The following is a 27295-nucleotide window of genomic DNA, read 5'->3' as shown; positions in this document are numbered from 1 at the left end:
ACGTCATTTCCGCCACATTTTTCTCCTAGCGCGCGGAGGGGGTAGGGCCTCTCCTTAGTTTCCTTCCTCCGTGGATAACGCGCATGCCGTTCGTGACTAGGAAGTACCAGGAAACGTGGGCAAGACAGATGACGATTATCGTTGTGGGACAAATATACACCCCAAAGGGTGCAACTGTTTTTACACTCTTAGAAAAATTTACACCCTTTGGGGCGTATCTTGTCCCACAACAATAATCGTCATCTGTCTTGCCCGCGTTTCCTTTCTTTAACGCTGCGAGCCCGGTACTTCCCAGTCACGAACGGCATGCGCGTTATCAGTGTGACGCAGCATTCTCGACAGGAAAGTAGCGAGCGCCGAGTTTCAAGAAAGGAAACGCAAGCAAGGCAGATGACGATTATTGTTGTGGGACAAATATACACCTCAAAGGGTGCAACCGTTTTAAGAGTGTAGAGTAGTCTAGATTCAATTAACCTGAATATTCTAGCTTTACTAGCACTTTAAGGTTTTTACTTTACAGTAATGTTACGTTTCACAGGTTGGGCACGCAAGCCACTCCGGTATGGGCGCCTTTCGCCGCTCTGCATGTTTGACCCTTTTGAATACAAATAAAACATTATTATTAACCTTCCGTTTTCATCTTGTGCGTCGTTTTGCCGTCAGATTACGGTTGTGCACGTAGTGGGCCTGTTCGATTGCTCTTTCCCGACAAATCGAAGAGGCCGGTATCATCATCATCATCATTTTGCTTTGTACCAGATCCCATCCTCGTAACATCTCTCTGATAGGGGCTTTAGTAAGGGCACGCCGTAATCCATGATGCCTTGCATAATACTCGTGCGCCCTTTGAAGTTCCCGGCGTTTGCGGTTGCGGTGCTGTGGGTATCGCTGGCAGCTTTTCATCGAATCATGCCGGCGTATTTCGCTTCTGCAATGTCTTTCCTGCTGGATATGGCCTTTCAGTTTTGCATCTTTCTGCCGCTCGACCTGTGGACCAAGCACGCGATCAGAACTCATGGGTGAGCAAACAATTATTAGACGTGTCCTTAGCAGTAGCGGTAGGCTGTGCTCCCGTTCTTCACGAAACGTTCGCAATAAGGATTTGAGGACTTACGCGCCAACCGCCGTCTGATTTTAAGGCACGCCGTAGTGGGGGACTCCGGATTGATTTGGCCATCTGGCGTTCCTTAACGTGCACCTAAGTACACGGGCGTTTTTCGCATCCCGCCGCCATCGGAATGCGGCCGCCGGGGCTGGGATCGAACCCGGGACCTCGAGCACAGCAGCGCAACGTCATGTAGCTACTGCTTTACCGCGGGTGTTTATGTGCAACCGTCTGTTGGCAAGGGGCGAAAGAAACACGGGTTTTGCTGCTTTGCATACGCAAACGCGCACATTTCGCTTAAAATTGTTGAAAAAAAAAAAAAAAAGATTTTGCGCTTACCGCTGCACTTGCTCAAAATTTCGCAGAAAGATCGCATTTCGGAGTGAACGTCGTTCAACGTAACGATTAGCACAGTTCAGTGCCTGGTTTTATTTAGAAAAAACAAAAATACTGCGAAGTTGCCTTCGTTAAGTCTAAAATGCCCTTGTATTCGCAGCACAAACGTCCGATGTGTCGATTAAAAGCCTGGATGGGCATCACAGCTGATTGCCTGCGAGATTGACACATACATAAACGACCAGGGTGGAAAAAAAAAAAAAAAGAATGCCCCTGTAGAGTGCTTTGGGTGCATGTTAAATGATGGCAGGAGGTCAAATATTCGTTATGAACCCTCCACCACAGTGTCACCCGTAACCCACTTTGCAGTGTCGTGTCGTTGAACCCCACAATTTTAAAATGTGTAGCACTGATTGATCACACGCTCAAGCAGGTAAACAATTGGGAACTGTCCCATCTCAGCTTCACCTTAGTTCTTGTATGCTCTTGCTGCATTGAAACTCTCTCTGATTACGTTAATAAAAGAAGGCGCCTTGTCAGCATGCATCTTCCTCAGAGTTTCCTGCTAAAATTACTAGAGGGAGCCCTGCCACTACCATCATTCAGCTACCATGGAAATTACGGATGGTACATGGATTTGTTTTCACTTGTTTTCACTTGTAGCCTGAGATGTTCTTGAGGTTTTACCTACCTTTCTTGGTTTAAATTTACAAGTAATAATATTTTCTTAAACTCCCGGAGGCAACGAGACTCGCGTGCAAGCACAGTCGTTGGGAATCACTGCACTTATAATGCAATATTTCGTTGAATCTGATCAATCAGTTTGCAGAGTCACAAAGTCGTCTGAAGCCAGAGGGACGGAAGTTTAGGTAAACACACACTCTACCCAACATTTCCGTGTAAGCCGAACCCTCCACGCCTGCAGCTCCCATAGTTGCTGGCACCACGTTTCCCTAAAGTAATTTTTGTGGTCTTTCTGACCTTGCATCTATTTGCCTGCTAGAGGGCTGCAATGGATCGCCACTTCTCTTATTTTCCTTTGCTGCCAGATCCCTGGCGGAACGGCTGCACATTTGGCGCTCGGAGGCACAGATCCTGGCGGTTCTGTCATCGCTGCTCTGGCTGTGGCGGCTTCGTGTGCCCTGGCTCCTGCTGGTTTTGGCGGGCGGTGCCTACTGTGCGGGTCGTGGCTGGAGCCCTAGCCTTGCCATGGAGGCAGTTGGTTCCGGTGTGTTTGCCCTATGGTTCCGAGGCATGGAGTTCATTGGAGTGGCCATCGATGGAGGCCTGCGCAAAGTAGGTACTGCATAACAACCATTGCTTATGAATTTATCGTAAGATGCACATTTTTTAGAGCTTGACGAGGTTTGACGCTTGGCCTTGTCGCTATAGAATAGCAACAGGTATATAGTGTTTGGAAAGACTAGGACAAAGACTCAACCCAAGTGTTAAGTTTCAGCAAATGGTTTACTTGAAACCGAGGAGTTGACAATGCCCTCCCAAAAAAGCAGCCCCTTTATCATCTATCGAAGAGCACAATAGGGCACATTCAAAAATGATAATACTTTCTGTGACAAAGAGGGGGGGACTAAGTGCTTACACGGATCAGTGGCCAAAATTGCAATTTTCCCAACTTCACTTATTAATCTTGTAATGTCACACACTTCAAAATGCCTGCTGTACTACAACAGTGTCTCAACAAAGACTCACAGGCTCCCACTTAAAGCTCTCGCCTGCAATGCCTTAAGAGCCCTGCAGTGGTGCATAAAAAATTGGTTGACGATTGACCCGCATGGGGTGCAGATGTGGCGATATTGTGAGATAATGATGGAGACTCAAGGCTGACGCAGGTATTTACATGTGCTAAAAAAAAAAAAGTAAGCAAAGCATTTAATTACTATGACAGGGCAGAGAGCAAATAAACAAAGGAACAAAGCGGAATGCTTGACAGAAAACAAAAAACAAAAGTGAGAGAGCAACACGAGGAGCTTAAAATTATTACACAGAAGAGAAAAAAATAAAAGATGAAAAAATATTGTACGAGATGGAAAACAAATTACATGCTACAACAAGAAATGCAGTCTTGTACGACGTCTAAGAACCTGTTACCCACACCACATCAAGGTAGCCAGACTAGGCCTAGCATAGATAAGTCGCGATGCAGTGCACACACTACACTAATAGAAATTAACCGTAAAATACAAGGGGAAAGATAACAGTTTTTACGGACCATTAAATTGTCCATTGGCTGGTCCTTGTGCAGTGAAGTGAACTCGGCCTGAAGGCGGTCTGGTGACTTCGGTTGACAACGATGAGCTCGATGAAGCGGAATGCTGCACTGCTGCGGGGGTCAACCCGCTGCTGTCGCGGACATTGACCTGCGACATTTCTTCTCGCCGCACCAACTGCCGACCAAATGTCGACTTCCCACAGAGTAAAGAAAGTCTTGACTGTTGATGTCAGCTGTCAGTCTCTCATTGCGCCCCCTATGCACAAGAAAAGGCCACACTTTGATAGTGTCAGGGATGCAGGCGAAAATTGGCAGCAAAAAAGGAAAGGGCCGCGGAGTATCGTTTATAAGGAAAGGGCGGAAGCAGTGATGTGCAGAATGTTGGGTGCGATTTTTTTTCCGAAGCACCTCCCTCCCAGAAACGTAGTGCGCACTAAAATGCCAGCCGTTTGCGACATGCAAGGTTCGTCTCTTTGTGTTGATAAAACCGCCGTGTAAATACGGGTCGCACCGTGGCTTGCTGCAATGCAATGCCGGTCACCAATCATGTCCTTTCCTCTATCATTCAGGCAGTGGCTCGCCTGCCCGACATACTGCTTGCTGCAGAAAAGAAGTATTTTGTGCGCAAATGCTTCCCTGCAAATCACAAACGGTGTTCTAGGCCATTTACTGCAGGCATGCGTCTTACCATGTCGTGGGTTTCTGATCTTACAAATTACATGCAACTTTCATGGAGGTGAAAAAGACTACTCTAATGTTGGCACGTTCCACCAGCCTTTTCAAGTTGTGCGAGATATTGTACAAATTGGTATAGCGGCTTTTCTCTTCTGATCGCCGGCACAGCTTAGAATGCTGATTTGTTCATGTGAGCAATACTCCCGAAGCACAGAGACGAACTTACAAGATTAATAATTGAAACGGCGAAAATTGCAAGTTCAGGCACTGACTGTGTAAGTGCTCCATCTCTCTTCGTCAAAGGAAGAGTCGCCATTCTTGAGTGTATCCTAGGCCACTATTTCGCCTTTCTCCGTGCGCGAGTGGCTGCGTTCGACCACTCACGAGCGTGAAAAGGCATTGCTATAGAACAGTGACCCTAATGTGCATTTTGGTAGATGATAGAAAGGCTGTTTTCTTTTTGGAAAGTGTAAAGGAAAGTAATTTATTTGTGCATAGCATTTGTTATGGCATATGGGCGCTGTCAGTGCATATGTGTGTGCCTTGGTTTCAAATAAACCATTTGTTCAAAGCTAGAGCTCGTGTTGTGTCCACCTTCCTTATCCTCATCTTTTCAAGCGCTTTATACTTGTTACTTTAGAGCTTGCTTGTGTCTGGCTTACTGACGCCAGTAAGTTTACAGCTTTTCATGCTTTGCATCTCAGAGCGCAATGGACTCCAGCTAATTTGACCTTGATTAATTCGACTTTTCCCTTGATTCAAGCACACTGAAAAGTCCTGATGGGAAAACATACATTGGGAACTATGGAAAGAAAACGCGTTTAGTTGGAGCACAAAAGCATGTTGCTTTGGTTTATTTGACCCCCGCCAGTGCCCCCTTGTGCGTGCAGCGGTTACTAAAGACGTGAACACACCGCTACTGCTTTCCTAGGTGTGAAGCGTTTTATTTTTGTCTTGTAGTGCCGCTCAAGAGCAAAAATCAAGAATACATCATTACACACTACTTAAAGCAATAAAGAAATTTGAACTCGTTTATATTGCTGCCGTTTGTCAATTCGATCATTCAGATAATTGGACTAAATCTTGTGGTCTCGCAAGCACCAGATTAATGGGAGTAAACTGTACCCTTAAAGACTTAATTGCGAGGGCGTTACATAAAGGGGAGGAGGGGTAGTGAATAAACTACAGTTACAGCAACAAATATTTCAAAACAAAGGCAAAACATGGACAGTTGGATATAGAATGAATACAAACAAAAATACATGATAAAATACATTGCAAGGTCATGGTGCACGGCAGTAGTTATTTACAAATTAGTAAACAAATTGCAACAAGAAAACACATTCAACACAGTAAAAACAAATTGAATAATCGCAATTAAAAACAGCTGCAGGATCAACGAACAATTCAAACACAAACACAGTCGCTGAATTATTTTTCATACCTTGGTGTTTTGGGTTTGTTTATTGCACGGACCCACCCCTGCAATGACATGAACTTATAGAATGAATGTATAATGGCAGCCAGGCATTCGTTACGGGACAATTTCAGCAGTACACTTCCTTAACATCTCTGCCGTCAATCATTTTTGCTATGACTATAGAGCGGAGTGAAAGTTAACAGCACCTTTGCAGAGCAAACATAGTTTTTGGTTGAAAAAGGAGGTGTACAAAGGAAGGAGATGCAAAGTGCCAACTACCTAATGATTTAATGATTCAAATAACACATACAATCAAACAGACAAGCAAAATGCATGCTACTCGTACATGAGCATGTCTCTCATATCATCGCATGGCGAGCCTGAAGACTGCCAAGTGCACTCAACATGCCCATACCTCACAGCACCATACCCGCCAACTCGCTTGAATTTTTCGTACAGTTTACAGATTCAGGCTCATGCTACAATTTTACGAATGCTTGTCAAATTTTACGAAAAATAAATTTGTTTCGTTCGTTGGTCTCATACCCTTTGAAGTCTTCTGAATGTGAACGGACACCCAGATGGGCTTTGAGTAGGTCCCGAAGCAGGTGAAATCGGCAATGGCAAGGGCGCTGAAAAAGTCGCAATAATCTGTAAACAGTTCTGTCACGTCATTTGTTAGTCTGTGCTGTTCCAAGTTTGCTTGCGTGCTGTGTCCAAAGTTAAATCATCATTAATAAAGTGTATATGTATCCAGCAAAATGTGCGTGCACGGGACAAACTTAAAAATAGATGCGTACTAGCCCTGACCCATTGATTGTTGTGCCCGCTGGATTTTTACGTCTTTTGAGGGTTACGGTTTGGCAGGTATGCAGGAGCTTCGTCAAAAATTATTTCTTTCTCTCGCAGGTGCTCCCCCAGCAGTGGAAGATGGAACGGGCAGCAACAGTTGTATTAACGACGACGCGGCGAGTCGCGATTTCAAGTTTCCTGGTGTCCGCCAGGTTTCTGCAGCGCCTCTGGCGCGCCCTAGTCCACTGGCGCCGTGAGCTGTGGGAGGCTTACCTGCATCACTCCGATGCCATCAGCGTGCCGACCGAAGCGAGAGGTTCACCTCCACGGATTGCCAGGAGGGCGACCTTCTCTGGTGTGGTGGACCGCATGGAGGTCGCCGACCGCACTCCACCGGAGCGGTGACATATTGCAGCTGGTGGTGTTGCCCTTTGTGGCTCACTTAACCCTCTGAGGGTAATCGCTTTCTGAGTGATATAAAATAGAACTGCCTTGACAATGGCAGCGGTCTTCTGCTGTGGTGGCAAATGGCCTTTTTGATGCACTCTTGAGTCTTGGCATCACTGGCGTTGTGCTGTGCTCTCTGGCCTTCTGATGTGGACTCGAAGTTGCACTGAACTGCTCGGGTAGACGGGTTGTGATGCAGGCCATTGCTGGCAGCAGACGACCAAGCAGGGTCGGGCTGTACCTGCAGTGCCTTCTGTTTGTTCACGGCAGATGAGACCCTGTAGTCCGTTTCATACCTGAAATCCAACACTGCGGAAGCTCTGCAAGAAGTTCTGTCATCAAAATATGTCGCTGTACGCATTTCATGGTCAAGTGGTTTGGACATGCAACTCTGGATCAGAATGTCATGGCTTCAACACATTTTCGTTTTATGGGCAGTTATATGAAAGCAAACCCTAAGTAAACTTTCTGCAGGGGGGTATTCTGCAAGTGCCCATCTAGTGGACATGTCCATTTCGTCTGCTGCCGAAGTCCTGATTGGCTGGGCTGGGGTACACGTCAGAAGGAGACAGGCGCTCGCAGCCAATCAGCACTTTAGCGGCAGGCGAAATGGATATGTCCACTAGGTGGACATTTGCAGTATAGCCCCCTTGATGTCACAGATGCCATCCTCTGCAAAAGAAAGGTAGATGCTTGCTGAGACATCTTTGACACGATTGGAAGCAGTCTTTGTGAAATGCTGGAGGAGAGAACACAGTGGAAAAGAAAAACGGAACAATGCAAAATTATTACACACCATTACATAATTCATTAGTGCCCAGCTATTCTGATACATGACTTTAACATGGGCTCATGTAGTCACAAAATGATTTAGTATTTTTTCTTTTGATATACAACGCAATACTTTTTGCTTGCGGATGTGGCCAGAGTGCAAAATCGTTGTACCTTCCACAGTATTGCACTGTAAGTATGAAACGGAGTCTTATGAGCATGTGAGGCATTGTCTGACAGCCTGTGCTCGTGTGACGTGCCATACATGAAGAAAAATTCTTGAAGCTGATGGCAACTTATCTGTATAATTTCAGCTCGCAATCCCTTACTGTGCAGCAGAAGGCAATGAAAAGCCGCAATTTGTTTAGGAAATGCTTTTTGCTTTAAGTACAGCATTGACCACAGCTGTTTTTATGTAGCTGGTTTCTGCTGTAATGAAGTTTGTTGTCAGCGTTGACCTGGTGAATGCTTTTAGTAGAGTGATGTTGAATCATTCAAAAGAAGTGGTGGAAGATTTGTGCCTGACAGCTGTAGTGCTCAAGTTAGTTTTTTGAAGTGTATCGGACAACTTTTTGAGATCAGGCTGATGATATAGAAGGCAGTGCTGCATGACATGAATGAGAAGGTCATGTTCATATCCTGGAATGGATAGATTTTTGCGACAAATTTTTTAACCATGACTTGACGTAGAGAGTGTCACTTTGGTGCAGTCATAGGTGTGCGCTGATGTGAATTGTGCTGCAGAACTATTGAAAGCGCTTGACAACCATGCGTCATGAAAGTGAAACTTGTGTATAAACTCGCATGCACACAAATTTGCAACATCTTCATGCGGCATGCAGTAATCATTTCGTAATGTGGTGCATAAACACTCAAATGTTGGGTTCCCTCTCGTCTTCGTTTGTACCTCTAGCACTGCCTTTCGTTTTGACATTGTACACTACTGCGAGTTGTCAGGTTTGTGTGTGTAGATTTTAAGGGAACCGTCTTGCATGTCTGCAGTGTGAAGTGGGTGGTCACATTGTTTTGTAGTGGTCATTACAGGCCCTTTGTATCAACTGTATCTTTTTCTTTTCTCAGTTTTCCTCGAGTGAGTGTTTGTTTTACTTTTGAGCATTGTTTACATACAAAATTTGTATGTAGCGGCAGTGCTGAAATGCAGTGTGGATCTGATTACCGTTTTTATGTACAAAGAGCCATGATATTATAATAAACAAATGAGTAAACATATCGAAAACCATTCGTGTCCTTTCAATTTTGAAAATTACAAGCCCGATGCCGCCTTGCGGACAAGGCACTGAACCCAAGACAGATTGCTAAGTGGGCGAATTCCAGTGATAACGAATCTGCTTATCTCATCCTATAAATGCATTGCGGAATGTGCTGCGTAAATATCAATGTTATCGCTTGGAACGCCGAAACATTCTTGTCCCTGCCCATCTATAAAGTGTTCACAACGCACGACCCCCAGCAACAGCTTTTGCGGAGCAACGGAAACCTCGCAAACCTATCCCGAAGTGCCGTGCTTTTGGCATAGAGTTTCTCACTGCTTTTGGGTCCCGCAAGCGCCGAAAACGACCGTCATATTTCGAGCCTAGTGGACCAACATATGCGGACAAGCCTCAAAATAATGAGAATGTTATTCGCACGGTCACCGTCGACGAAACAGGGACGCCGTGAAAATACAGACTCCAAAGAGAAGTCGGGAATTGTTGCTTTGCAATTTTTTTGTTTCATTGGCAGCGCGTAGTAGCAGTCTTCTTTCGCTCGTTGAACTTTTGGGCTCGCTTCTTTCGCTAAAGGCACGACGGGTGAATCATACCGTCGTCCCTTTGAGCGCGACAGTTGGGCGCGAGTGCACTGAATCGCGAGCCAACCGACACGAACTCGAGTGAAGAAAGCTTGATGGATGTTGTGGAGTGCTCCCTGAGCTCTTCTTCACTGCTGCGGCGGCTGCAGAAGTCCCTCCACCGTTGCAGCGACCAGCAGCCGTGCTTTTGACCGTCGCCGAAGCCGCCGCATCGGCGAGAACGACATACGCTATGGTGAGTAGCTACGACGCGCCCCAAGCGTCTGTGTTTGCTGTCTGCGCTCGCGCCTTGCAAGTTTCGTTCGCTTCGATCACAACGCCCGCAACAGCGCAACGAACACGAGGGCTAGCGCTGTTTCGGTCTCCTTCTTCTTTCTTTTTTGTTTTTGTTTAAAATATAGTTGTCACCAGCTCATCGGTCCGAGCCCATGTTCGGCGGCCCGCAGTGATGATTCAGGCCCTCCCAACACCGTGGGCGTCACCTTTTGCGTCAGCGACTTTGTTAGCACCTGTGCTCGGCTAGCTTTTATCAGCTGACAGCTTGGAAAGGCGCGGAGCGCGCGGGGCTGGCGTTTCAGTTGTCATCGCGGACACCTCTCTAAACAGCGCACTCGGAGTGTCTGGATTATTCGTTGTATATGTGCTCGAGGCACGAAAACTTGCGACTCTGTGCAAGCCTTTCCATTATTTTAGACAACTGACGCAGCTGCACAAAGATTTCTCAAATTCTTTTGTGCTTTGTCCTTAGGCGAGCGCTACATTGACTCTCGTGTGTTCCGTTTGCCACTTGCGTTGGCGCTGGCTCTTTTTACATGCTAGCACGTGCGTTTTGCGGAAGTGTAGTGTTTGCGCCGGAACCAGCAGTCTCGTTCGTGTAAGATTGAGCAATCGCTTTTGCGTAATCGATGCTTGCCTTGAGACGCAACACCGCCACTGCACCTACAGCGGCGAGTATGGAGTAAAAACCAAACGAAACCTCGAGAAGGTGGCCTTTGTTATTTTGTTATCGTTTTCTTTTTAAATTATGGAGCATAAACGTCTGCTTTGAACATGGCGTTGCAGGTGTGTACTTAAATTTCATGGGAACATCCTTTCTTAGCACTAATTGACGCACTGTGATGCTAACTTGGTGGTAATAACATTTGCAACATGCCCATCAACGTAAATGCTACAGCATGTTGAAGGAACAGAATGATGTAAGCATTTTTAGAGATAAATGATTTCTTCTGCGCCATTTACCTGTCCGATAAACACACCTTTTCTCAGATATTTTAAGCACTCCTTGTGCTTCGCATTTGGTTTTCTTTACCATGTGTCTGCCCATTCTGCCCATAAATTTTTTTTTTTCTGCTAGAAATACCAACACCACTTTTACATATAGACCTGCTGTAAATGCGCGTCACACACTTGCGAACATGCATTTGAGCTTCCTTGTGTGTAACATTTTTGTCTGCCTCATCGTAATTTTGCAGGAAATATTGTGCATGGAGAAGTAGACACAAGAAGTATCGAATACTGAATAAATTGTTTTGGTAGACCTAATCGAGACATTTCATAGTACAAGGAAAGCTAATTGAACACAGTCAAACCACTTCTGCCATGTCACAGACATCCTGTGCGTATTCACTTCTTTTGCCTGATGGAGCAAACTGATCTTCAATATAGCTTGCAGATTAGCCATGACCATTGCCAATATTTGAAACACACGCAGGTAGCTCTGCTGTTTTAGCTTTCTCCACATTGCAAGATGTCACCGTTTGGATAACAGTCAAGTCCAATAAAGAAAGCCAAGCAAATGGACAGCATGCAAGTACTGTATCTAACATGCTCATTATGCCTTTCTGACAAGGCCTGGCCTCTAAGCTCACTGTTTGTAACCATTTCAGTTGCTACAATTGTTTTGGCGGACGTGCAGTGCTATATGTCCACAGCACATGAAGATCAGAGTGGCAAAATCCACCGTGAAGCAGATTGTCTCTCCATTTTTTTTTTTTTTTTCAAAATGAACGGTTATGAAAGGAACTAGACTGCATTGCATGTTTTCATAAGCTCCTTGTACAATTGGTGGTAGGCTTACCTAGAGAGCTCAAGTGGCATGCTTTGAGCTGCATGGGCGATGTCTACTGATAGTGCCTGGTTCGAGAAACTATCTGAGCTTGTGCAGGCACTCTGGTGAGGCTGGCTTCACTGTTTGCCTTGCCAGTCATTGTGGCTTCAGCAGCTGTGGTCAGCTTCATTTTGGTGGACTGTCATTGGCTGTTGAAGGTTTTGCGGAACAAAAACAATGTATCTAAGTGCTCACTGTCTTGCTTCAGTCCTGCCAATAACGAATTCAGACTATTGCAGACATGTAGGGACATTATTAAACTGAGTTTATAACTATGACCAATGCACCAAAGATGACGACATGGAAGGAAAAGAATGGGTGGGGGCACATTGACCACGACTACAAACCTCTACCAATCAGTCAGCTTGAAGTGACTTATAACATGTCTAAAGCAGCTGTGGTCTGTAACAAGCTGTGGACTGCAAAAGAGGCTCTTTCTACGAGGTTTATCAGCAAGAAATGTGCCTGTGTCCCTCATGATATGCGGAAATAGCCAGATCTGCAGGCAAAGGGGAAAAAAATTACAGCTTGCAATGCACACAGAGAGATACTAAGAACTTTGAAAAGGGGTTTAGGAGAGGGATTTGTGTGGCCGTGCTTCCAAATAACATTCTCCCTGTCCACCCTACAGCACACAAAGCAAGATGCACGCTGCTGTAGTGAATATTCACTGCTGAATGCCGAGTTAAAGGCCAACTGAAATGTAGCGAGTCTCGGAAGCAATGTTTGGTGATCCCCATCATATTTGTTAACTGCCACGTGTGTGCCTTGTCTTCTTAGGTGCTACTTAAAGGTTGTTAATAAAAAAAAAAAAAATTGACAAATTGTGAGCCATGCAGCTTGGCCAGGATTGCTTTTGTACTATATCCTCTTAAGCCATTGTCAGCACGACTGGCAGGCCAAGATAGTGCATCAAAAGCACCAATGAAAATATTTGAAATGCGTTGCCTACATCTTGAAACACTTCTGATTAGACCCGTGCTGCAACTTTCAACAATGCATGTTAAGTGTTTAAGTAGAACAAGTTGGAAGGTAGGTGTCTGCTCTTGGTGTCGGTGAGTCGTTGTGTCGCATGTTCACATCTTTCATTGTTTTTCACAATCTTTTACTCCCGGCGCTTCTTTCTCAAGTGGCTGGGTATGTGCTTTCGAAGTATGCTAGATCGAACTAGCTAACATTGTCTTATCTGGCATTTCTGTAGAATGCATGGAGTCCAGATTCTGTGAACTTGAAGAACTGTAAATTCAGAATTTTTCTACAGCTGCATACCTTTCACGATTCTGAAAATGCAAAGAAATATGTGGTGAAACTAAATTTTCACTGGGCAGAATTAGTACCTGAAGGGGATATAGTACTACTCATTTTTAAGCAATTTAGCCAAAGTGAAATTTTGTTGCCTTTAATCTCTTTGCAGGCACAGCTTTTGCCCGTGTTTCACGAACCTACAACCTTGGGCTCTTTGGCCATATCTGCTCCTTGTGCCATAAAACCCCAAACATCAATCAGAACTTTCTTTACACTGCTATAGCAACTGGGCAAGGCAAACATAGGGACACACTGTAGATGGCAAGGAGAAGAGAATCGGAATGTGTAGTTGATTGCATACATGCTCCATTTGCAATGCACTCACCGCTGAATGAATTGTATTGGATGGCTGTCCAGTTTTCCGATCTGTTAGGATTGACCTGTGCCTATTCTCCTCCTGCGACGCAGCCCGTGAGCGCAGACTCTGGTGGTGTGAGGATGCTGCTCCGAACTGCACTGGCCCGGTGCTGCTCCATGTCGCGCCTGGTGGCCGTTTTGGACGTGCTGGTGCTGCTGGTGGCGGTCATCTTCCAGGGCTCGACGCTCGACTTCTACCTGATTCAGCACAACCAGGGATCGGTCGCCTGGTACTTCTGGTTTCTGGCCGACTTCCTCGTTCTCATCGGCATCATGTCGGCTGTCTTCCTTGCTCGGCGCCACTTCAGGCGGTCAGCACAGTCTCCTGTGAGTATTGTGCCCCTTTGACCTTCTTAACCCCTGAAGGGACCTTGACGACCTCAGCTCACCGTGAGCGACGGTCGTTGTTTGGCTTATGATAAGTCCACCTCACAACATAGATAGCTGCGTGAGATTCTGTCGTTATCACTTTTATTGAATTAGATTTTCCACAATATTTGCAGTCTTACTTCAATGTTCGAACCATGTTTTAAGGCATTTAACAGTAAAAAATTTGTCATTATGGTAGTTACTTCAAAAACAAATGAAAGGGCTTGAGGGCTTAAGCTGTATTCACATGACGGACTGAATTTTGATTTGACCTTGAGGATTGCGTGCTACAAGATCATGCATCACCAGTTCTCATGGTAGTCACTTGGTCCACATGAAACCACTTGCAATGCTCCCGAAAGCAAAATCACCATTGGGATTTTCTGCAAGAAACACCAAAGTAACGTAACATCTTAGTCTGCTGAAAGCCATTTTCAATCTAAATAATTCGTTAAAATAGAATGCGCACTACAATAAGACGTAGCTCATGCTGGTAGCTGGATTACAAGCTGGATGGCCATCAGTGATAGAGGGCAGCATTTCAAAGCACTTGCACTGTTGTCCATGTTTTCAGGAGCTGGAGTGTCATCTGGTTTTCTCATCTGTCATGTGATTGCTAACTGCGAAGGGATATGATGTACATCCTATATCACTAGACTGGGTTGTCCGTGTTCGCCTCCTTCATGTGAATCCAGCCTAGCTTTACTGGCTAGTTAGAAATACAGTCACGTGTCTTTATAAGGAAACACTTGGGACTTCCAAAATTGTTTGTGGTGCAAGTCACTCAATTGTGACAGTCATAATACACTGTGTACCATTTGTAGTAGAGCAGGCTAAGGACATTCAGCAAACAAAAACCTTTATTTAGAGTGAATTCAACAATACTTAGGTGAAAGAAGTCGCCTGTTTCTTTCATCTGCTTACTTGTCAGTGGCATGTGGGACTGCAGCCAACCTTATGGCATGTTGGTTCAATGTATGGTTCAAACGGTTCAAACGGTTCAAACACAGCAATGACGTAAGGTACATCCGCAGAGCATCCAGTACCGCTATTGAACATTGGGGAATGTTTTGAATGTTAATTGCATCTTAATTTCAAAGCATTCAAGTGAGTGCTTTATATTTGGATGAATGTGCAAACATTGGCAAATGTCTTTCGCCAGCTTTGGCACAAACTAAAATTTCTTCAGCGATCAGCAGATGATAGTGTGTGGTGATATCAAAAGCATTCTGGCAATAAAGTGCACTTTATGGGCATACTTGAAAGAGTCAGTATAGAAAAATAAGCAGCAAGAAAATGGCACATTCTGCACTTTCTGCAATTAAACACAAGAGTATTAATCAAGTCAATCGAACAATACAAAGTAAAGCATTCAATGTTTTCCCCTTACTGTCCATGTTTGTTAAAGCCAACTTTCGGTACCACGGTAAAATGACAATTTTTTAAAGGGTCCAGCAAAAAAATGTTTGTTGCCCTGGACGCCGCTTTAGCGTATAATGCAGCATTATAAATTGTAGAAAAAAAATTGGTGTTTCTAAAGATATTTTTCATGAAAAAAAATATTTACTAAACATTTTCTTAAAATTTGTGATGCCATCATTTTTTGGGGTCACTAGGACAAAAAAAAAATCTGTATAGTATCTAGAAAAAAAAAATGTCAAAAGAAATTCAGTATATACGTTTCACAGGCAGATGTTCCAAAAACACTTATCTGTAAAAAGTTATTTGGTACACAACTGGTCTTTTCTGACAGTTTCTTTTAATTAACGTCCTTCAGCACTATGAGATCTTAAATCTTACAATGTAATGTTATCCCCTGACTCACCACTGGAGCTCTGATCACAAAAATTAAATGTTGATTCACCATAATTTCCAGTTGCATGCGTTTATTTTCAGAAGTGGCCCAAGGCAAATTTGCATCAAAAACCAGTTTTGCTGCAGAAACAATACTTAAACAGATTCTGAAAGCCATTTCCTGGGCTACCTTCTGGATAGCGTTATGTATTTGAGAAATGGTATAGGCATGGTGGAATCCTTGATCAAAATAATTGTTCACCGCTGATCGATTTGTGTAGGCTTAGTGATGGGAGAGTTAAGCTGCTATAAATGTATCTTCGTTGTTTGGATCAAGTCTGATGATGGCTGTACATCAGGGTGATAATTAGCAGATGCTATCGTCTGTACATGACAGTGCTTTTGTCTTTTTGCAATGACCAAACCTCACGAAGGAAGGGAACGAAATGGGACGGGTCCTGATGTCATTTTTTGAAGCCGGATGTGAAGAGTGTCATCTTGGTGGGCCACCTCCTCCTTCTACTCTTTCCCAAAGACCCACCAGTTTTACTTCACATTCATCGCGCTGGCATCTGTGTTATGTCATGCAACTGCAACTGAGTTTGCGCTGCAGGAATTATGACGCAGCATCAAAGGAAACGTTCTGCGAACGTGCACAGCCGGCATTGCACTTGCCATTGTTGTACTAGTATGTCTATGTTGGTGCCTTCTGCACTGTCTAAGTGCAGACGCACCGATACTGATGCACGGTGATCGCGAATGCAGCTGGTGTTCACTTGTGCGACTGGGGGACCAAGACGCGGTTTCTATGACAACATTGCTGTTTGGCTTACCAGTTCCAGTGCTCCTTTGTTGTGAAAACCATGCATGACTTCCATCACACGTTCTCCGATACAGCTGAGTTGGTCAGTGCCTCTTCTAAGCGTTCCTTCCTCAGTACCAAACCTGGTCAAGGGCCCATTAAAAGGACACCAAAGGAAAAGATTAAGCTGAGTTAGGTCAATAGATTATTCCTCTCGTGGTCTCTTTTCGTTGTGTGTGTGCCAATATACAACTTTGCTACATAGAAAATTGGCACCGAAGGTCCCCGCTAATAATGCTCCTTAATTTGATTTGCCTAATCCAAAACAAACGGGTTGATGTGATCCCCACATGATCTCTTTCTCTGCCACTCTCTGTGAATCAGCCAACGCCGATGTCACACGAGAGGTACTGTAGTCTGAAATAGGTGGCACTACTCCAATTTTTCACTTTTGTCATTTTCCTTCTTACAAAAGCTTTGTTTTTGATGTGAACAACAAATTTGTTATTACAGAAACCTGATCTTTCAACCTGGCTCAACACAATACTTCTTTTTTTATTGTGTCTTAAACTCTTCCGGCACCAATATTTTCTGTCCATTCAAAATTTTATTCTAGTAATTTTCTTGCATCTTTAGAATCGTGAAAAGCAAACAGCTGCAGAATGAATTCAGTATTCTCAGTTCTTCAGCGAGTTTTGTCATGTTTATAAAGTGTGGACTCCATTCAAGAACTCTCTACAGGAATGTAAGTTATGAGAACATCAGCTATTTCTTGTCTAGCATACTTAGAATAAGCCATCCCGGCCACTTGAAAGATATGCCTGTTTTTACATAGTGAAAAGTAATGACAGAAATCAACCCACTGCATGATGGCATGCTCACACCGTAAGCAAGCGTGCAGCCGCCTGCCTTCCAACTCATTTTATTTTTAAGCACTTTACGCATATTATGCAAACTTGCAGCAAGTGTCAAATCACGAGTGCTTCAAGTTGCATGCGATACCTTTTAAGATGCGCCGGGTTGTGTGCAGGACCAGCCAGACGACGCCACACCCGAGCCCGAGCCCCCGCACCAAATCCTGGGTCGCTTCCCGCTGTGCTACCTGTCCTGGCTGCTGTATGCTCTGCTGCTGGTGGCCAAGGTGGTCCTGCTCTTTCGCATGGATGTGGCACAGAAGCTACAGGGTGGGTGTATGGGAGACTGTTGAACAACTTTGAAGGGGCATTGACTAGGGTTGCCAACCATCTCAAATTTAGTGGGACAGTGCCGAGTTTTGCGTAAATGTCCCGAATCCCGATTTGACCCATTCGGGACGGGCAAACGCTCCAACTTTCCAACTTTCAATCTCTCTCTCTCTCTCCCTCTCTCTCTCCTGCTGAATAACAGTTGATCAACCATATTAGCTTTTTTGAGTGCCTGACAGCTTTCTTGCATAATTTTCGCTATTGTATTCTGTTTTCATAACCATAAAGGTGGTTCGATTTTTGTCGTGGTTTTAGTTCTGTTGTAGGCCCTGACCATTCACAGTACCATTATGTGTACTGGTAGCGATGTTAGCCAAGCAACTGCTGAACCTTTCTTGTTGTAGGTCGTGACGTGGTAGGACACTAAAAATAAATCGTGAAACTTTGCTGCATGTACAGAGTGGTGGTCCCTGGTAGTGACATGGTCGGTCGTCGCCAACCATGACGCTAGTGATAGAATTAATTAAGGCAACCTGGCAGCTTAAAGTGGCACATAAAAGACAAAGTAGTAGAGGAACATCTCTACGTCTACATGGTTTTCAGGCTCCATCGCTAGGCCTGAGTGACTAGACGAACCCAAAGCCCACTTTTTGTCATCCGTCTATGTGACACAATGATAGGTGTAACCGTTAAGATACAGTAAGCAGGTGGGCTGGTATTCTGGTTTAGGTTAAGAGGAAGAACTGCAGTTTGGACAGGTCATGTATTGAGTATCAATGGAGTATTGATACTATATATCAGTAGAATATCAATTGGGTATCAACATAGTCTGTTAGAGTAACAGAATAGGTAGGTGCCAGTTGGAGGGAAACACATTCGATAGCAGCAAAGGGTTAGGTGGTATGGAGAGATCAGGAAATATGCAGGCGTAGGATAAAATTGGTTGTGACAAGACAGAGGGCTAATTGGAAGAGATGGTTATGAGAGGCCCTCACCACCTCTCCTCCTCCCAGACAAAAAAAATGCAGGGTTGATGTACTATGCTAATACATATCAATTTCGCCTTATTTTATTCCTTTCTTACCATCCACCATTCACAGCTGGCCGATCACCATATAGGATGGATGGAGTGAGCACTGTTCAGACCAGTGCATTATCTTGTGTCTTCTTGTTTCATCCTGATTTTAATTTTTTTGCGCCCTTTGCTTCCATGTCATCAACCAACTAGCTCACCTACACGTGTTAACAGGGATATCGTTGGAATATAATTTTTACGTTTATCCTGCCCTGTCATAATACACAAAATGCAGCTTTCCTGTGCGTTCTGCGCAATGTGACGGATCCCAGTTTCTGAAGGCAGCGGAGGCAGCAGTGGCAAAGCAGACGAAGCACGGAAGCTTTGGCATTTGTGCATGACACCATGTTATGGCAGCACAGAGCGAAAAAACCCTTTGTCCATGCATGTGCGCATGCATGCATGTTGTTACTCTTGTTTTGCTTTTACATGCCTGCGTATAATAAACTTCAGTTTGAAGTCGGCGATCGTCCTGTCCTTGTTTTTTTTTTTATGTTTGAAGTTTATTTTTTTCTTCGTGACAGAAAGAAGAAACAAGAGCAAAAGGCCATATGGCCTGACAGGGGCTCTTGCTTCTAAGCACGTTCGACTCACACGATGATTCAATGTACGAAATGCATGGGTTCTTTTTGTGCTGTGCAGCTATAACATGAAAAACAGACAAGTGTTATCTGACGGTGTGGCTGAATGCATTTGAAAGCATTCGCACTGATAGCGAACCCTGTTGTCGGCGCCGCCTGCAGACGACAACGTGTACGGGTCCCAGTTTCTCAAGGCGGTGTTGGCGGTGGCGGCGGTGGTCTTCCTGCTGCTCGTCGAGAGCCACAACGAGGCGGGCACCAGCTCGGAGCAGCGCACGTACCTGCACTCGCTCTGCACGGGCACCACCTTCGAGGTGCTGGACAGCGTCACCTTCCTCGGGCTGCTGTTCCCCAACGAGACCCACCTGACGCTCACGTACCCGCTCGAGAACGCCGTGCTCGCGCTCACCTGCGTCAATTTCCTGCTGCCCAGTGAGTCTCAACCCTTGCAGACACCCTTGTAGGTGCACTAGAGAGAAACGCTCAAATCAGTTTTAATCTGATACAGTATTCTTTCAGAACACTGGTTAAAACATGTTGGCGGGCTAGTTGGTTAGAATCCATGATAAAGTGTGTAAGCGCGACTGAACGAGGACGTAGAAAGAAACAGATACACAGAGACAGCGCTGTCTCTGTTTCTTTCTACGTCCTTGTTCAGTTGCGCTTATGCACTCTATCGTGGATTCAGAACACTATTTTCGTTCAAGGGCCCCTCACTAGGTTTGGACAAGCAAACAAGCACAGTGTATACTTCGCGTGCTGATGATCGCATCTACAAAGTAATATGGTGCCGTGCGCCGCGAGAACAGCTGAAATTTCAAACCAGGTGCTGCGTGCCCTGCCTCTCGACAAAGCTACGCTCCCAGCCAGAGTCGCACGCACAAATGCCTCTTCACAGTGCTATCTACGTCGCTCGCCACGACGCGTTGCTTTGCTTAATCATTTAGTGTGGAAGATGCAACACCGCTGCAGTAAATGCACCACGCAGCAAAAGCAGAAGAGAAGAAAAAAAATATGAATGAAAGGAGGTGGTGCTTGACACTGCAGTAAGTCCTTCTGCTCTGGTAGGGGAGATGGCCGAAAGGAACACCGCTTGGGAATGCTAGTCGATGCAGAGGGAGAGAGTTGGTAGTGATGCTTACGTCCTGGCGGCATGGTAAGAGTACAGTTAACTTCTATTTCCTCTAATGATGAGCAGTTTTGAAAAATTCTTAAAACCTTCTTTAGACGGCGTTTTGCAACTTCCAGTGTGTATACCCAAAACTAGCAATGGGGCTTGGCGAGGGGCCCTCTAATGACAACCTAAAGAGAAAAGTTGTTTGAGCTGTATCAGTTAGTTACCCTTCTGTGGCACCAGAATATAGCCACTCGTACTGCGAGAAGAGGCTTGATACAACAGAAAAAATTTAAAAGCAGGAAGGCAGGTGGCCATGCTGCCTTGAGCTTGCGGTGATATGGATTTCAATGCTGCCTGATTCAGCATAGTCAATTTTTTATTGTTAAAGGTGGGCAACATTGTATTTCAATTAAAAAGAATAAGTGAAATGAAATTATGTGGTTTTGTGTGCCAAAAGCACAATATGATTATGAGGCACACAGCAACGATTTTGATCACCTGGAGTTCTTTAACATTGCTTTCAATGCACGGGACATGGGCATTTTTGCATTTCACCCCCATCAAAGTATGACCGCCGCGGCTGGGGTTCAATCATGCAACCTCATGCTTAGCAGCATAGCCACTAGGCCACCGTGCTGGTTGTATTTTAATTGAGCCAGAGACAGAACTTGGCAAGTTTGAACCGAGCCACCACGGCCCAAATCGAGGGAAAAAACAAAAACAAATAAAATTTTAAATCTGTTATGTCACACTAACATACTGGCGCTTCACTTTTATGTAGTGGAACTTCCACCTTCATTTTCTGAATGACTAATAAACCTATTATTGCCAAATTAACAAAAGTGAGTTTTGAAAGAATAATTTACCACTTTAAGCTGGTTTAGTGCTTCTCTTTAGTGTCCCTTTAAACTATCAGTAAGACGTTTATTACTGGAATAAAATATTATTTTCAGACCTTTCAGTCTTTTGAATATCGTGCTGAAACCGCAGAACAAACATTGCACATGTGTGATGTCACGGGTTTAAAATTATTTTCTTATATTTAGGCTATTTTTGGTGTAGTAAAAATTGTAGAAACTATAGAAACATTCACTCACCCTGGGGATGTATTCTTGGACACTCACTATCTGCGATACTACTATCCCTTTCGCGTGACCTAGTATGTCACGCATTGTGTGATTCGAGCAGTTTTGCTCAACCAGCCAATCAGCTCGACCAGTTTGCTCTAGCATCCAGTCAGCGTGCACTAAAAGTGATCGTCCAAGACTAGCTCCCCGTCTGTTGCCCTGACGAAGACAAGACCCTTTGTCAAATGGGTGGCTCCGGCCCGCGTTTACTTCGTTTATTTTTTTCGCTCACTCATTGCTGCTCAATTCGTGCAAACTCTCAATTTCCGTTTGTGCAGCCCTGGCCCTGTTCAAGTTGAGCCAGTGCGAGTTTGGACAGCTGCCGCGACCCCTGGGACTGAAGCTGCTGTACAAGGTCCTCCACATGGGCCTCGTCAATGTGCCCTACCTGGCCATCCGCATCTACCTCTGGAGCTTCTTCGGCCACGATGTCTCTCTCTTTCTCATCAAGAACCTGCTTGGCATCTACTCTGCACTACGCACGCTCGTGCCCGAGCTGCGCCTCTACTTTTTCCTGCTCGCCAACCGGCGCCGAAGCCACACGTGCATTGCCGCCGACCCTATCGAGCTCAAGGTCATCTGTGAAAAGGACGATCGGCACTGTGATGACGACGGGGCGCCCAGCCCATCGGTTGGGAACGTGCTCTAGCAGCCTTTGTGGTGGTCCCCCCCTGTTGGGGCCGTCATATAACTTTCCCTTACGTGGCTGACGCCAACTGTTGCTGTTTTCAGCACGCCGACCGAAGTGGACTTTCATTTGTGAAGGGGTCGCGCTTTCTGCGTTTGTTGTGGACACCGTGACACCACCTTATAATGCTGTGGGCATGCCTGGCTGGAAGTCTGTTTTTATCTGTTTGCTTAATCTGATTTGCAAGTGACAGTGTAGACTCGAGTGAATTTGCTTGTTTTCGAAGCCGAGGGTCACTCGTAGTAAAAAAAGAGAAAAAAGAAAGAACTACACAAGAAAGAACAGAAAACAAGCCCGGCTGGGCATCAGCCCTGCAATTGCAAGATCCAGGGACCGCACAAGCCAGACCAGAGACGTCGCTCACAACACCGGAGCTTTGAAACTACTAGAATGGTGAAACTTGAGAAAGCAGGGGCCTGTTTCGAGACTGCGCTATCATTGTTCTTGATTCAAAACAACACTCAACCACTTGGCACCTTGACATGGCAGTGCTTACTGTGTATTGAGCATGTGCCTTGTCTGGAGGTGCAGTTCGGATGCTACATTCTCTCTGCTTGTCGAGATTGCAGTTTCACGCTCAGTCCTGTCCTAGGAAAGGTACCGCTGGTGACATGCCACACAGAGACACCTGGAGGCAGCCTTGAGAACTTCTCATCGATCAAGGCTATCTAGTGATATCGCACTGTTCCTCCGTTGGCAACCTGTGGAAGCATGGCTTGTGCACTTGCCAAGATGTGGCTTCTTGCAGCTTCGTTCCAGACGCTACAGTACCCTCTTGTAGCCAGCTGTGTGACACTCTTTATTTTTATTTTGTTCCCCAACAAAATGCCTGGTCAGTCCACTTAGTCTTATGTTTGTGCCACGTGTGAATCTCCTACCCAAATGCACTGAAGTCGAAGATGCAGGAAAGACCATGTGATGGCAACGAATTCGGGGACCACTGACCCAAGACGTGGTAGCAGGGCAAGCTTTGTTGAAGCTTCCATTCCCCCGCATGTACTGCCAGGCTAACTGCTATTGCGTGTTACAGGCACATTGCAGAAAAACAGCTTGTCCTGCCAAGAACTACTCCCAGAGCTTTTCTTTGAACGATGCACACTTTGGAATCACGTTTGTCCAAAGTGGTGGGCATCTAATTCGTAGCCAGCACCAGCTATTCTGATGCGTCTTGTTTGAACAAACCTCGTGCTTGTTATATAGGTCACTTTCTTGGCAGTATTGTGTGCAGTGTTGGGCAATGTCTCATTTCTTTCTGTTTTTGATGCGCAAGCTTTGGGTGGTCACTGGTATCGAAAATCGATGCCACTTGGAGAGCTTGTGCCTTCTGGGAAAGGCGGTGCTCAAAGATCAGAGAATTGATAAGAGGTTGTTAGAGCGTCCATTTAAGGATATTTGAATGTATAAGCAGGTTGATTGGAGCCTTCGAAGAATGGCATGCACCTATCTGGTGCGATTGCCCAATGATTTTGCCAAAAATATGAGAGCTTTAAATGATATGCTCAACTTGCACCAACTTTGCGTGATATGAAGTTTCTGAGCGTTCCACATTTTTTTCTTTAAATGCATAGAACCCCACTATGACATTCCACGGAAGTTACTGCAAACAGCTCTGTGCTTTCAGACTAGTTACTGTTAGGCTCCGTGACCACTCTCGCCTCGAGCTGTAGCAGTTGCATGCATTCATGTCAGCATAGAGCTCTGTTTTTGCCTGGATCCTGTCGCATAGTCCAGGTTCTATTGAGAATATCGTGGAAGCCCAACTTCACTGATCAATCCTGTTAACATCCGTGACAGGTGCAAGCCTTGGTAGTGGTAATAGAGCTATGTCTCACCACAAAACGGTAGTACTCAGCCTTTCAGTAGCAAGTTGTTGATCCTGAATTCTGGAGGACAGCAGCATGCTTCCTTTGCGACATGTTGAAGCATTATTGATGACTATTGCTTGAAGACACAGTTGTCTCTTCATATAGTTAAGCAATTGTTGACTCGGCATGTATTTAGAAATAGAGTTTTAGACATCTTTTCAGAAGTGTGTTGTCGTCATACTTGTACAGTCAGCCACTAAAGCTTACAGGACACAGTTTGCAAAAAGGCTGAACTACCATGAAGCCTGAGCATATAGACTCAAATTTATTGTTTCATTGTGTGTGTCCTAGCCTCTGTGACCTGCACAGTGGTTTGTTAAACCCGTGCCCCACCAAATTTTGCGGCCAACTGTACATTTGAGAACTTGATGCCCAAATACTGTTATTGCCTTTGTGTGAGAGCTAATGGCAGATTCAGAAGTGTCTACCATGGGAGCGGCTACAAGTCCCAGAACAGTATGTAGTGTAGTATACTTGAGATTACTTTTACGTGCACAAGTTGACTTTTTGCAGCATGGCGGCTGACCTGGATCTACTTGTTTGACGTGTTGTCCTTTGCACAGGCGTCAAGTGTACGTGTTCCAAGATTTTGCCAGAGTTTCGAGACAGTGTGATAGCGCATGTATGGTTTGGAGAAGGCACAGGGGTACTGAGTAGGAATGTGCCATGTTATGGCATTAAGCATTCTCTACCTGGTCTTAATTAACCGCGGATGCATTCCACATTCACACCTGTGAGTAATTTCCAGCAGTTCACCCAACAAAACACAAAGGACCGACACTGTCACTGCTGCTCGCAGTATGATACTCAGTTTAGTTAGCATTGGTGAGTGTTGCGAGCACCACAAAGATGACAGGATGCGGTAAATAATACGGTAGCTGTCCCATCCGTCATCTCTGTCACTACATGTTGCATACTCGCAAAAAGCGAACAGATATTGTTAAAATAATCATAATCTTGCTGAATGTCTGTCTGTGTTTATAGTACCCATGCAACCTGATAGTTTATGTGGCAACGTTTATCTCGATGTTTAATGATTTTTATGTGCTTAAAAGAGCCTTTGAAACAGAATGTATTTATATATCCTCTTGAGGTTGTAGAAAGTTTTACGAATTCTCTTAATAGCAGTCAGATGGTGTTCTATTTTATACTCAGTTCGGGAGTCATGAATTGGTGACGTGTAATTTCTTTTATCTGGCCAAGTTTCTCCGTCTCCTTCAAAGGTATACTTGGGCTGACCAGCAAAGAGCAAAATTGATGCGAAATTTTGTCATTTTTAAAATTCATTTTTATGCCACCCGTGAAGGCTGCGATTCATGTTCCGTGGCAGTTTGCAAATATAGTCGCGCAGAACTAGGTGCAGCGTGCTTTTAAAATCTAAGCATACTTAAGTATGACGCTGCCGAATTTAAACAGTAGGCTCTCGTTGGCGAGAGTATTAACTCCTAATGCAGTGACCAATTCCGAAAAAAATTTTACAAGTGCAAATTTTTTTTAAAACCTGCGTATTTTGCGCCATTTTTTTTGCCTAAACTATTTTCACAAATTTCTTGGCAAAAATTGCCTAGAGTTCATGATGAGTTGTCATTGGCAGTTAAGGGGTTAATTCTGTACTTGCTTCACAACACACTACGGCTTCTAATTTACGCAGTGTCAAACATAACTGCAATTACTTGATGTTTTGTCATGTTATGCTCACTCTTGGTTCCACTTGTCTAAGGTAGCCACTTATAACAAGATCCGTAAACTTTGGCAAATGGCTACTTGCTATTGAGTGCATATTGGTATTAGCTCTGCGTTTTCAGCCTGCACCATGATGTTCATAGAGAAGCACTGTGTTCAACTTTGGGGAACTGACCGTAGAAGACCCTTACTGCAGTACTGTTTACATATGCAAACTGAAGTAGAATTTGTTCTGTGGAGTCGCTGATGTCCCTGCAGTTCCCGTTACTTACAAATGCATTGGATGTATGGATGTGCATGTTAGAAGAGTTGTACCTGACAGAACATTTGCTTATTGATGTGGAGTTAGGACTGCAGTTTTGTGAAAGATTTGCTATTGTAAGTTCTGTTGTTTTGCCTCTGTGGCCCACTGCAGACAGTGCACGAAAAGCTTGCGTGGCTCTGATTCCGTCTTTGCATGAGAGTTGAGCATTTTGTAGTGTACATATTGCTTCACTGTGTTCATTGCTCATTCAAGCATCTCACTAACATTTAATGAGTGCTCAGGGGTTCTATACTTCCTTATCTTTTTCCATACAGGCTAATTTCAAGCACATACTTGCTTAACTTCAAGCAGCAGGGTGAAACAATCCGCATCATATGTAGTTTAGCCGTTGACCTTACCAAACTGCCAGAACCTTTGCTGTATCTTCACTTCGTCTCAAAATCAACTTTCAGTACAGTGAAAGCTGCGAGGCCTGCTAAGGTATCACTACGTATTACGCAGCAGAATGTAGTTCCATGTGTCGGCATCGGTTGTATTGCAGATGCACATAATCAAACGCTACATAAATGTTTATTTTCTGACATCGTAAAAAACTGCGTGCAGTACGCACCTTTTTGTGTACGACAGCGGAGTAGTACAGGTGCGGATTGGTACTGCATAGATTGCATAGATTGTGAGACGAAGTGTAGGTGCAATATTGTAACGTGACTGATATATTTAAGTATTTGTCATCCAAATCCGTCAAGGTAAACAAGTCAACGGATCGTTTCGTGATTTTTTTTTCTTTTGCGTCGGTCCCCGTTCTTTCGTAATTACCTGAGCGCTTTTACTAAGTCCGTCAAGAAAGTTGTACAGTGAGCAGTGAAATAAATGCCAAACCGAGATGCCAAAGACAAAAAAAGAACAAAAAGAGGAAGTGTGTACGTATTGCAGCGTTTATTGCTCATTTTACGGCATTGTTTCACGTGTAATAAAGGTTGCGATTAACCATACTTAGCGTCTGTGTTTTATTTAGTGGCTCAAAGCATTGAGTTTCATTGCAATTATTGCAATGAACTATGGCTCAAAGTTTGCCCCCACCACTTAATTTTCGAGAATTATACAGTTATGAGTCAGCGTCCGTTACGGTAAACATCGATTCACAGTTACGTTCGAGCAGTTTCTCGCCGCGAACGTTACAAACTCTTTTCAAATGGCTATTTGCTTTTTCACGGTCGGCGGAAAACAGATTAAATTAGTGCCGTGAGCATTTTTGACCAATAATTAAGGGTGAACGCGATTTTCTGTGCCGACTGACAATTACTCGGTCTTACGTTGGAGACATAATGTCGCTTTATCTCCGACAAGTTAGTTCGCATTTGATTCGCCAGGGGGACAAGCGCCACTCTTT

General features: G+C 44.6%; 2 protein-coding genes and 1 long non-coding RNA gene across 3 annotated transcripts; 2 read left to right on the top strand and 1 right to left on the bottom strand.

Moving 5' to 3' along the window:
- The first annotated feature begins 628 nt into the window (after nt 1-628).
- On the top strand, nt 629-9013 carry LOC126527335 (uncharacterized). Its single transcript, XM_050175125.3, has 3 exons — nt 629-1019; nt 2491-2737; nt 6676-9013. The coding sequence occupies exons 1-3, from the start codon at nt 817-819 to the stop codon at nt 6961-6963; spliced, it is 738 nt and encodes a 245-aa protein (XP_050031082.1). The 5' UTR covers nt 629-816; the 3' UTR covers nt 6964-9013.
- LOC140213286 (uncharacterized) lies at nt 2656-6916 on the bottom strand. Its single transcript, XR_011890272.1, has 3 exons — nt 6832-6916; nt 3672-6398; nt 2656-2728 (listed from the first exon to the last, which is right to left on the bottom strand). It is a non-coding gene; the product is annotated as an uncharacterized lncRNA (long non-coding RNA).
- A 91-nt stretch (nt 9014-9104) lies between the features above and the next one.
- On the top strand, nt 9105-26897 carry LOC126527334 (transmembrane protein 121B-like). Its single transcript, XM_050175124.3, has 5 exons — nt 9105-9821; nt 13407-13682; nt 17351-17504; nt 19323-19592; nt 21683-26897. Exons 1-5 carry the CDS (start codon nt 9819-9821, stop codon nt 22051-22053), a joined length of 1074 nt encoding a protein of 357 aa, XP_050031081.1. The 5' UTR covers nt 9105-9818; the 3' UTR covers nt 22054-26897.
- The last annotated feature ends 398 nt before the right edge of the window (nt 26898-27295 follow it).

Source organism: Dermacentor andersoni, chromosome 9, assembly GCF_023375885.2.
Source record: "Dermacentor andersoni chromosome 9, qqDerAnde1_hic_scaffold, whole genome shotgun sequence".
Lineage (NCBI taxonomy): Eukaryota > Metazoa > Arthropoda > Arachnida > Ixodida > Ixodidae > Dermacentor > Dermacentor andersoni.
The sequence above is the reverse complement of the archived record's forward strand: the minus strand, read 5'-3'. Positions and strand labels throughout refer to the sequence as shown.